Source organism: Scomber japonicus, chromosome 5 (genome assembly GCF_027409825.1).
Source record: "Scomber japonicus isolate fScoJap1 chromosome 5, fScoJap1.pri, whole genome shotgun sequence".
Taxonomy (NCBI): Eukaryota; Metazoa; Chordata; class Actinopteri; order Scombriformes; family Scombridae; genus Scomber; species Scomber japonicus.
In genome coordinates, this window is record NC_070582.1 from 26,804,418 (window position 1) to 26,817,340 (window position 12,923).

Below are 12,923 nucleotides of genomic sequence, written 5' to 3' on the forward strand. Positions count from 1 at the left end.
GAGGGGATGAGCAGCAGATGTAGGCCTGATGCTTGTTCCTGTCTGATAGATTGATCAGAAACATATTAGCTGTTGAATTGTAACATTTTATCCTTGTTTTAGAGCAGAATATCTTCTCTGAAACAATGTAAATATATTCATTTCCATCATATCCACTGTTAGAATGTGTTATCTGGTCATGCAGATTGATGGTTTCATTTGTCCAGGCTGCCTTCACCACAGTTCACAGAGTTCTGTTTGTGGTGCTTCAACTTTAGAACATCACACCTAGAACAGGTGTCTTTATTTAGAAACACTATTTAACTGAATCACTGTGATGAAGATGAAGTTCCACAGTGTTCTACTTTGGCAAACTTTGACATGTAAAGTAGGAATTGTGTTGCTAACCAATCACAGCACACCCGGACAGAGCTGACCTTTTATTATGATTGCACATTAAATTGTATGTAACCCTGTAAGAACTTCAATGATTCATTTAGCTGATTCTTGGCCATTACTGTTAATCATGTTGGTCGATAAAATGCTTTTTCTGTCTGTTGGACAGTCTAAAAAATATTCACTAGAACTGAAACCGTTGGTGAATTCATCAATGAGTCAGACAGACAATTAAATGGCAAATAATTTGATAATCAATAATCAATTTAGTCATTTTTCAAGCAGAAACATGTTCCAGCTTCTTACATGTGAGAATGAGCAGTTTATCTACATGTATGAACAGTCACATACCTTATGTTGGTGTGACCAGACAGTAAATCCATTCATCAAAAAATATGATTAATTAATAGATAATGAAAGTAATCATTAGTTGCATTCCTAATATTCAATTTTCAGTCATAGACCACTGACAAACCAGAAAAGATTACTTTTAACTTTTTATTTATTTATTTATTTTTTAGCGTTTTTGCTTCAAAATGATCAATCAATTATTTCCTTTTTCAAATGTTTATTTTTCAGTAGTGGAGGTTAGATTGAATATAACAGCCTCTACATGCACCTGTAACACTGCACATAGATTATTATAACACAAACACACAAACATGATATCTCTTGTGTCAGGGCTTGAAGTCTTAAAGAAATCTCCAACTTTATTAGTAGACCTACACGTTTCAGCTCTTGGCCTTTGTATTCTAAAACAGAAAAATATTTTAAAAATAACCAGCTATATACATCCAGACATGTATCAGCCAATGGGGGTATCGACCAAGATGGGCTGCCTATATGGTCATGTGACTTCAGGCCAAGGGGAATATCCAATAAGAGACATGGCTGACACCATATTTGGACCATAAACCAGAAAAATGCAACCAAAGAGGTGAAACTTGAGTTAATACAGAAGTGACTAAAATCTAAACTGGGCCTCTTTCATATCCCATATTTAAAGTCATGACACATAGTGGATGGTAGAAGTACTTTACCTTAAATTAAGTGTTATACCAGATAATGCACAGTAACAAGAAATAGTCCCTTTGATCACTTGCTCACACTCATAGTTCCATCTCATCATCAGGAAAACCATCAGAGTGTTTCACCATCTCAGTTCTGTGTAGTTATTATCATATCTATCTCAGTGATTAGAATGATACAGATGTGACTCTGTATCATTCTAATCTGTGACAGGGAGCATCAGCAGTGAGCAGCTCTTCTAAAAGTCTACAAATGTACTCAGCTGGCAGTTAATTGTGGTTACTGTAAGATCTCATCAATTCTCTCGTCAACAGTTAACAACAACAAAAAAATCCCTACTGTACAGTCATTATGAGGGTGAAGCTGTCTACATGCACCACTCTCTCATCTCTATTGTGTATAAACAAATAAAAAAAACATGAAAAAAAAGAAGAATACCGTGGCTCCACTGAATCTGCCCCTTCGTGCACCTCTTATCCCCCCCTCTGCATCACCCCTCCCTCCTCCTCCTCCTTGTACCGCGTGATAGCAGAGTTCTCAGTCATATTCTTTTCACTTATTCAAGATTTCACTCGCTGTGTGTGTGTGTGTGTGTGTGTGTGTGTGTGTGTGTGTGTGTGTGTGTGTGTGTGTTTTTTTTTTTAATCTCAAAAATTCCTGCTCTTGTGAAATTTTGGGGGCTGGAAGTGATAAGCGTCTGTTGGTTGGCTCGGTTTGATAAACCCATGGAAATTCTGTCAGGTGCTAATCGAGACGAGATTAGAGATTAGCTAGGGGTGTGTGTGTGTGTGTGTGTGTGTGTGTGTGTGTGTGTGTGTGTGTGTGAGGTGAGGTGAGGGGTGGGTTATGTGTGTATTAGATAGTAGAAGAAGAAGAAGGAGAAGATGAGAGAGAGAGCTCAGGCATGCTGCGCATGTGAGCAAGTTTGATTGTCAATAGCAAACTGACTTGGGGTCTTTGTTTCTTGTGTGTGTGTGTGTGTGTGTGTGTGTGTGTGTGTGTTTGTTTGTATTTTAGCCTTTTTGCACCCCTACCCCACAACTCCTAATAACACTGTTGATTTACTCCTCTGTCTCTCTCTGTCTCTGTCTCTCTCTCTCTCTGTCTCTCTCTCTGTCTCTCTCTCTCTGTCTCTCTCTCTCTCTCTCTCTCTCTTCTCTGGGGTTCCTCGGTTGCCCGGCGCTGCCATTATCAGTTCTCTGTAAATCAGCCATGTTTGACGAACCTGCTCTTTCAACCTGGGATCAATACCAGGTCTTTATCTGGCCAGCGCTGGCTAATAAAGGCAAGGCCTCTTATCCACCATCTGGAAGAGAGAGAGAGAGCACACACACACACACACACACACACACACACACACACACACACACACACACACACACACACACACACATTGGCGATAACCGCCCTTGATAACTTTAGCAAGAAAAACACATTCTACCAGTAACAAGACCAAGCACTGTGTTCTCTCTATAACACCCCCCCCCCTCCTCAACCTGACAGAGAGAGAGCCAGTTTATTAATGCTGATACAATGCTGTGACACACACACACACTCACACACACACACACACACACACACACACACACACACACACACACACATACTGCACTTTATTGAGGGAGACTTGAACCTTGCATTTAGTACATCTGTCTCTGTTGTGGTGAGTTTTCTCTTTTTTGTTGCATTTTTCTTTTTCTTCCCCTCTCTTCTCAGAATCGTTCAACAGTTGCAGTGATCCGTCGAAACAAGTGAAGTTCCTTTTTCATAACAAGGCAATCATACTTCTACATCACAGGAAGCCTGATAAAAATCCACTTGTGGCCTGATTAGTCAATGCGTTACCTCGCTTTGACCTCAATTGTCGTGCCCTCATCCAGGGACGGTTTTTGGTTATTAAAGCCTCTGGGAGCTAACAAACACATGTATGATATCAAACGTATCATTAAGCATCCACACATCCACCCTAACCCTAACCCTAAGACCTGCTGTTGTTATTGCACCAATAAATGATATAGTTGAAATCATTGATCGTTCTTACCAACAAGATCAATAGATTGCAATAAAATCTTTCAACCAGCAGGTGTGCGGGTGTTGGGACACTCTTTATTCTGTCCAACACCTGCAGTAGGTTTTAAATCACTTGATTATGCAGCTTCAAATCATCACAATTATGTATTCATGAAATCTTACACTATTATGTAAATGCAATGAAAACTTCTGGCTTTGTTTTGATGGTCCAAACTAAAATGATTCAATAGTTTCATTATAAAACAACGGCAACAACAATAATACAAATAACATTTATGAGAGTGTGGACAGATTATACTTAATCTCTCAATATGATGTAGACTTCACACAGTGATGGAGATAGCATTATAACAAAGCATAAAGATAAAATGGTCTAATATGGCAACTAATCTGTTTATTATCGCTTAGTTTAGTCTATAAAATGTAAGAAAATAGTGAAAAAAGCACATTGTAATAATAACACAGACCAAGAAGATTTGTTCACATCATGTGTTTTATTTGACAAACAGTTGAAGATATTCGGTTATGTAAGATATAGTTTATTATCATGACGGAAGCAGCAAATGATCACACTTGTTTGGTATTTTGCTTGAAAAATGACTGATGGCAACGATTAGTCCACTATCAAAATGATGGTTACATAATGCAGCATGCTCACATAATATACAAAAATATACAAACTTATATAAATACAAAAATAAACAAATAAAAATAAAAATATATAGAATTATATCAATACAAAAATATATAAAATGATCTAAATACAAATTATACTCAATACACATGCTACATAACCACAGCGTCCTGGGCTCTAATCCTCCCGGGGATCCCTGTTACGTGCCACGCCACACCCTCCTGCCCTCCCGCCACCACCGCCAACTGCTCTATTTCTTACGCTCTCACCTCAGATTTAGATGCTGTGGCTTATTAGATTCACTAAACTCTGCTCAGCACTGTCACTGATCAGATCCAGCATCGACACCCACGGACCACCACAGCTGCCACTAACGTTTTGAGCCTTCTTAACACTTACAGTGCACACTGGGTGGAAGATGATCATTGGATAAACACATAAGACTGTATGAGCAACACATGTAAATGACAAGACACAGAATCTAACTGAGAAAGAGGCGAGACAGTAAACGTATAGAAGGGGCTTGTAGAAGTTTGGAGGAGAGATTGTTGGGTGACTTTGCCCTGCAGGTGTGACAGGGGAAGTTCAGCTTATCAGATTGATGGAGACTGTCTCGCTTATACGGGTGGGGGGAGGAAAGAGAAGAGAGAAGGAGGTGGGAGGAGGAGGAGGGGGAGGAGGTGGAGGGGAGTTTGGCAGAAAAGTGTCTGTCGACTCCTCCTGATACCTGCCTCCCTGTCTGAGATGATATGGGAGATAATATTGATAATATTAAACGCAATAACTGTGTCTCCAGCTCCCCTCCCTCGCTTCAGCCCCTGCAGGATAAAATCAATGTGCCATTCAATGTGATTTATAGCTGAAAATAATGGCACTGTTTAGGCAGGGGGGGAGGTGTGTGTGTGTGTGTGTGTGGGTTTGCTTGCTTTAGTGTGTGTACAGTATGTCGCCACATATGAGTGTTTGCGTGTGGAGGAGGAGGTTGAAAGGTGGACGTGATGTGAAGATGGATGGTGTGTGTGTGTATGTGTATGTGTATGTCTGCTTCTCCCTCTGTGTGTGTGTGTGTGTGTGTGTGTGTGTTGATTTATTTGACGATGCAGATCCAATCTCTCAGCTGTTACATTAATAACAGCAGAGTGTGAGGGCGTCACGTGGTAACGCCGAGGCCGTTTATGGCCGGTATCGATCGGGGCCGCTATCGCTGTTTATCGGAGCGGGAATGCAAGGGTAAACACGGCCTTTGTGCAGACAGGCGAGGTGTTATCGGGAGGAGGCTGAAGACGGGGGCGGGATTCGGGCAAGGGGGGGAAGGGGCGTGAAGAGGAGGGTAGAAGTTAGGAGGTAGAGGGGAAGTGAATTCATTTTATTTAGAATTAAAGGTGTTGTAAAGATAATGACTCTTTCTAACACTCTGCATTCTCACGGCAGGTATCATTCATATTTTCTATAACAGCATAATATGATACTTCATTTTTTTGATCAAACACTTAATTGATACAAGCAGAAATGACTACTTTCTAAACTGTTTACCTGTAAATACATTTTTCATCAATGTACAAAGACAATTTTTATCTCCCCCACCACCATTCCCACCCCACCCTTCTATAAATTAATAAAAAGATTTAGTGCTAAAAAAAAAAACATCATCTGCAGTAACATTGCTTTGTTAGCCTGGTTAAATATTAAAGTGTCATATGGATCTATTGGTTTTAGGCAGCTACATATTTTGCATGTTTTATATATAACACATATCAACACTATCAAAGTAAATTGATGTTGGTACAGATGTGGTGTGTGATACTGCAGCACCACAGTTCCTTTTCTGTAACCACACCTCCATTCATTCATTCACCACTCCCTGCATAATCATTACTCAATAATACTTCATAGCAAGCAGTCAATTGGGTTTTTGAGACAGAATCATACTAATTTCCCACTATAGCTGACAGATGTCATATTCATAGTCATTTTTACATCTATCTTAGATCAACATATTCTCATTCGAAAAGTCCCTTTTTTTCCTCTCAGCTTTGCTCATGTGAGCGTTCCAGGTCAGATACAACAAACTGTCAGCTGTTCATTTGATCACCACGTGCCAATAACATCCAAACAAGGTGACCAACAATGTTCCAGAGCTTCAAGTCCTGCCGTCAGAAATCAGCAAACAAAAACATGACAAATCTATCAGTGTCAGCAGTTCTGTTAGAATAGATATAAAGAATAAGAGACACCACTTTGACACAAAACTAGATGCTGAAAACATTGATAGATGCCAGTAATTCTCTTGACTCACTCGTACATACATTTAAGAACTTACCTAATCTATACTGAGAGCTTCTTGCATGAGTGATACTGTATCTTGTATGATATTGGCTCACTGACTCATAAAGCCATTAAAGTGAAGCCATTAGTCGCCTAATACACAGTGTTGTTTAGTGGATGCCCCTCATTTTATGATCCAAACAGTACTTTTAACTTGTTAGCCTACACAAGACCAACAAATAATTCACTTGCAACAAGAAAGAAAAGTCATTTTATTAGGAGCAGCCTCTGAGATTCTTAAAAAGTTGCCTTCACCCCTCAGCTGAAATCCCTTGCTTAAAGAAAAAGAGTTTAATGATAAGTAAGGTGACTTATTTCATTATTAGTGAGATTAATAAGAGAGATGTTTGTGATCCGGCTCTGTGCAGTCAGCTTTTGAGTCACCCTAACCCTTGGCCTGATGATTATGATGCAAGACTGTGAGAACAAGAAGAGAGCGATCTTGAGCTCAGATAGCCTGAGGTGCTGTGATGTAACTATTAATCTAATCTAACTAATCACTCCTGCTAATAGGGAGGGACAGGACGCTGCGATGAACTCGCTGATAACTGCAGCGCAGGCAAAGTTCAGGGTTCACGTATCATATGCATGCATGGATAAATGCATCAAATACACACACACACACACACACACACACACACACACACAGGTCCTGCCACGTGCAGACACACACACGGAGATCTCTTTGATCAGCGAGCAGGAGGCTAATCAGCTTGATCAATGGTGGGGATATCAATGCTGATTAGAGGAACACAGGCGGCCTCAGTCACTGCTAAAGGTGACAGGCCAAGAGGAGGAGATGCACAGATAGAGCCATGACACCTCCCTATGGTCAGCGGGGGCGGGGGGAAATGACAGAATGAGAAAGTAGCAGAAGACAAAAAAACAAAAAAAGAGAGGGAGAGTGTGTGTCTCTGATGAGTCTTTGATTCTCCATAGTTGCAGTCAGAATCAAAGGGTCCATCTCTGCGTGGCGAGGTGTTGTGTTACACAGCTCAGGGAGTCATTTCGCCGTTGCCTTTGATCAACAGACGAGAACAGCACACACACACACACACACACACACACACACACACACACACACACACACACACACACACACACACACACACACACACATTTAGACACACATCGACGTGAAGGTTCCAAGGCCGAAGTTTAAAATTGAAGCTGTCAGGATGACTGTAAACCTGACTGTGTGTGTGTGTGTGTGTGTGTGTGTGTTTTGTATCCAGAGCCCAGGACGCAAGACTTTCGAGGAGGCCCTGACGAAGAAGACGAAGACAGAGGAGAGGAGCAAGGGCCGACACACAGCGGTGGGGAGGAGGAAGAGGACGGGGAGGAAGAGGAGGATCTGTTACAGTGGAGGGGTCCAGGTTAGTACAGACACACACACACACACACACACACAGTAAACAGGTCATGAGTGATCAGGTATTTATGTTCAGTGTCAAATTAATTTATGTTGAAAGTGTTATTTTCCTGATCATCATGAGCCACTGCACAAACATTCGAGTGAAAACAGATTCAATTTCAAATTCAACCATTCAACAAATAATTGATTTACATTCAACTCATGTTAGGATGTTTTATATCCTGTTAAAAACTGAGAATGAAACTGCACTCGACTTGTCATTTTTCATCTACTGCGATACTTTGTCAACTCCAAGTTTATTCCTGTGTTTTTTTTCATACTTGAGGGAGCTGAAGACAGAACACAATACGTACATGAGAAGCTTCTTTGATCAGAGCTTTTAGTGTTTTACTTTATCTTGTTCAAGCTTTTATAGATTTTCTTCAAATTAGCTTCTCGCTTTATTAAACTCATTTAATCTGAAAGGAGAACTCTGATAATATTCTATATTTGTTATTGTTAACACGCCTGTACAGACAAAAAAAAAAACCCCATAATGAATTGATCTATTTAGTGCTGTTTCTTATATCTTATTCCTCTGTGCCATAGAGCTCCACTGTTGTCCAATAAACAGATAAAAACACACAAGTGAGCCACAAATACTCACTAGAGCACCAAATGTGGATGCTTCCGCTGCTGGAAATAGTCCCTGAATGTATGGACAGCTATCTTTAATATACTGGTCTCAACACTGTCGTCACTCAAAAACACTAGTACTCTAGAAAACCCTAAATAATTCTAGAAAAGCCAACACTCAAACATAGATGTACTGTATATATTAGTTCATGACAATTCCAGCATGGTTAAGATATGATTAAGGTGAAGCAGCTAAAACACACCGACTAAAATTCAGCCATTTTTGGAAGATGACGGGACACTCTCTTGATACTTCCCCTAACCTCCACACACTCATACTCAACATCACTAGCCAGAAGACACAGAATGGTGGTGTTTGATGTAAATTCAGTGCCATCTGTACTCCAACATCATCTCAGCTCTTACTGTAACATGCTCTGAAGGGGAACCTAGCAGCTCTGCAGTGTGTGTGTGTGTGTGTGTGTGTGTGAGAGAGAGAGAGAGAGAGAGAGGTTCCTCTGTGTTGTCGCCTCTTCTTCCAAATGTCTTTCAGGATCCGTCGTGTTGTCCTCTCCCTGTAAGGAGAAGACATGAATGTGACAGAGGCCGGGGAGGAAATTTATTCAACTCTTAACAAAAAAAAAAAAAACGAAAGAAAAAAAAAAACCCCAACCCAACAACACATACACATAAACACACAGAGGCGGCTAAGAGGAGATAACAAGTAAATCGCCATAATTTTATTATTTATTTCCTCTCTTATCGAGGTTTGTTTGGTTATTTATTTCTCTCTGTCTGTTGTCTTCAATGAGTTAAACAATGCAAGAAGATTACCGCACTATCTCGCCATTATTTCCTTTTCAAGCTGCGCACGTTTCATGTGCGTCCGTGCACGTGCGTCGACCACGGTGCAAGGGGCGCGTGCGTTCACGTGAGCGCGCACGTGTATTTTTTTTTAATTCCTCTGGTGGGGAAGAGAGAGAGGATGTGTTCATTATCGTCCTGTCCCAGCCTTGTCCCTTTAACAGTAATTGGAGCGATATTAATTGCCGCGCGGTGGCTGGTTGATGGTAGCACCATGATGCTGCACTGATAGGGACCCTCACTCTCTCTCTCTCTCCCTTTTTTTTCCTCTTCCTCTCCTCCTCACAAACTAACTGGCGGGTGAGCGAAGAGGAGGAGGAGGAGGAGGGAGGAGGAGGGGGGGGAGAGAGAGTAAGGGAGAGAGATAGCCCCTCTATCAGCTCCGGAGCAGGCGCTGTCTTTATCAGGAGCACGATTGGCAAAAAGGAAACTTTGACCGGTCTGAATTTTTCTCTTATCGTCAACCCCCCCTCCCTTCACCCCCCTTCTCCCTCTCCCTCTTCTTCCACCTCCCCCCTTCCTCCCTCCCTTCTCTTCCCTTCCTTCCATCCATCCACCTTCTCCTCCTCCTTCCTCTGGTCTCTCCATCTCCGCTAACAACCCCACTAACAACCCTACCTCCTCCCTCCTCCAACAACCTCTCTTTTTCTCTCCTCCATCATTTTCATTGTTTCTCCTTCTTCCTTTTCTTTTTTGATTCCCCCCCCCCCTCCCCACCCCGCGCCCCGTCCGGCGCGTCACAACTGGGGACGGCAGCAGCTAATGTGCTCTTGTTCATACAAAACGTTCTCCATGTATCAGACGTTTTCCCATAAACAGATGAGAGAGAAAGTATGGAAATAAACAGGTTTTATCTCCTCTAGGACTGTTGGCATTCCACTCGTTTCTCACTGTTGTTGATTTTAGACACTCGCTCCCGGGACCAGAATTTTCCTGGCGTTTAATCTTATGGGAGGGGCGGGAGTTCAGTTTGGTGGTTTGTAGTGTCACTACAACCTTTACATATTATCACCTTGTTTGTGCTTTTTATACTTAGTTTAGTTTTATTCCAGGTTCTGATTGGTTGAATTTGTCTTTTGTTGTCTTTCTTTTTTTGTATGAAGTTTAAATCTGCATCCTTGCATCACTGAAAAGAGACAAACTTGGTTCATATGCAGTCTAGTCATCCCTGCTATGTGAGTATCAGTGCTCAGTTAGCTAGCTGGTTGACCTGCTGCCTGTATGACAGAAAATCTTCATCAACAGCAATTTAGATTTTTGATTATTTGCCCGTTGCAGATTTTTAGGTGTGAGGATTTGCTACTTTTATCATCTCAAATTTTACAATCTGAACTGTTACTCAGTCAAAATGAGCAACTTAAAGCGATGGTTCGACGTAATTTCGACCTAGCGTCATATGCACCATGAGGTCTATCTAAACACCACCTCAGCTGTTCATTTTCATTTGGTCAGAAAATAGTGGAGTTAGAGCCATCAGCTGAATGTCTTAGTACAGGCGCTAACGGGACCACCAGTGTATCTGGTAAATGACCCCACTAATAATGCCTGGATTGTTATCAAACTTCTACAGTAGTGCAAATAGGGTCTTTACTCATAAATCCATACATTGGAAAGTTTGTACTGTAAGTACACCAGGAGTCTCTAAACATCTCACGAGATCCCGCACAGATAGATGTGCTGTGTGTGATCACGCGATATTTTGACGATGTTTACAGCTTTAGCAGTAGCAGCAGAGTAAAAGCCATCAGGTAAGTGTTTATTTTAATAAACTCCTGGTGTACTTACAAACTTTCCATTCAGCTGATGGCTCTAACTCCACTATTTTGCAACCAAATTAAAAAAAGGGCTGAGGCACTGATTAGACCGACCTCATGATGCATAGGTCGATATTACGCCGAAACCATCGCTATAAGCCAGTTAGTTTGGGCTCTGGAAACTCCTAATTTTTCTCTGTTTTCCAATCTGTCTAGAACCATCATTAAAATTGATGATCACCAGAATAATCACTATTAAGAATAAATATTAAATATCAGCAGCATTGGGAAGTTTTGATCTCCATATTTTCTGGCACTCTTGGGCAAAATGGTGTGAAATGTTAAAGAGTGCTTGAAGAATGTTTGCTTGTGTGAGCAGTTCTTTTTTCATCTTTTAGAAACAGAAAAGTAAAGAAGAAGAAGAAGAAGAAGAAAAGACTTCAGACTAATTTTTTCAGACTCTGGTTGTTGATGATTTTTTTAGGCGGAGATGATGATTTTGGTCATGATCAGATTAGTCACATGGCTGCTGTCTAAAGATCTGTTCTAAACTGTAGTGAGTGTGTTTCACATTATTGGAACAGTATGTACATGTAGTGGCTGCTGTAGTCTTAACTGAATACATATATATACTACATCTTCCAGCAGTTTTGCATTAATAGTGGAAAACTATATAGTACTCACACAGAGCAACAACACCTTTGTCACATTGTTTGAAGGTTATGTGAGCTCGATTCTGCTTGAATAACCTTTATTGAAATTGTCTCTAAACAAAACTAATATGTTTACAGTCAGTGTGAGCTCTATAGTGTGAGTACCTTGCAGAACGATTCAAATGTCTAGAATGAGTTAACACAGTGTACATGATTAATAAAGAAATATACAGAGCCTGTCCAGCTTAATGCTCAACTGCATGTCAAACTAATTGAGCATCATTTTAGTAGATTTATAGACTCCGGTGTAGTCTTGGCTTCACTGACTTGACACACGATGCAGTGAAATAGATTTACAATGAATGTGTCTTTTCCTTCCCTTCACCCTTTTTACAGCCATTTTTTCTGTGTGTGACATAATCAGAGTGTCCCTGTAAGACTGTAGAAAGTCTAAGTGGCGACAACGTCAGGTAAACAGAGAGAAGGTCCCAAATCTAATCTTCTTTCTTCTACACCTTGTCTGCACATAGTCCTCTTTCCTTCCTTTACCATGTCTTTTTTCCCCCTTGTGCTTCACCAGTGCAGACAGTCACTCTTCACCTCTTTCCATCCAGCTCTATTTGTTCACTCTCCAGTCGTTTGTGTAAATCTGTGACAGTGTCCGTCAGGTTTTTAGGTGATGAGGTCCTAAAGTTGACCTGACAGACTATATTATAAATGCATAAATTAAACATTTCAAAGGTAAAAAAAACCCCACCACAAAACAAAACCCTGATTTCATTTAGTTTGAAATACAATAATTCCTAGATAGGAAAATGTCCCTTTCTGTTCTAAGCTTATGATGATAATCTCTTAATTTATTCAAATAATTTATTCAAATAATTCTTTGTGGCGTTCATTATGACTGTTCAGACAGGCTGATATTAACATACAACAGAGAAAACAACAACAGAACAGTTTTTAATTCATCCTCTCAGCTCAGCGCTTTTCTTCCTGCTTCAAGATAATACAATTCATTACCAACCGACAACATTTTTTTTTCAATCGACACATTTGACATCGTTCTCCTCAGTTTGTAATGAGTTGTTTATATGTCAATCTGAATAAATTCCTTAGTCATAGATGATAGTCCAGGCGGCGCTTTTGTTGTATTTCTCCTGTTTTTTTCTACTTTTTTCTTCTTCTTTTTTTTTAACCATTTTCTGCCAACAGCGGCTATCAAAATGTTGGCTTTGTGGCTTCCATTGATATGAAAAAAAAAAACATTA

General features: G+C 40.5%; 1 protein-coding gene across 1 annotated transcript in view; it reads left to right on the forward strand.

Moving 5' to 3' along the window:
- Positions 1-12,923, forward strand: part of zfpm1 (zinc finger protein, FOG family member 1) — a 107,625-nt gene that overhangs the window by 48,708 nt on the left and 45,994 nt on the right. The window contains exon 3 of the mRNA XM_053319189.1: positions 7,630-7,770. Within this exon, the coding sequence (XP_053175164.1) occupies positions 7,630-7,770 (141 nt within the window). The remainder of the gene's footprint in view (positions 1-7,629; positions 7,771-12,923) is intronic.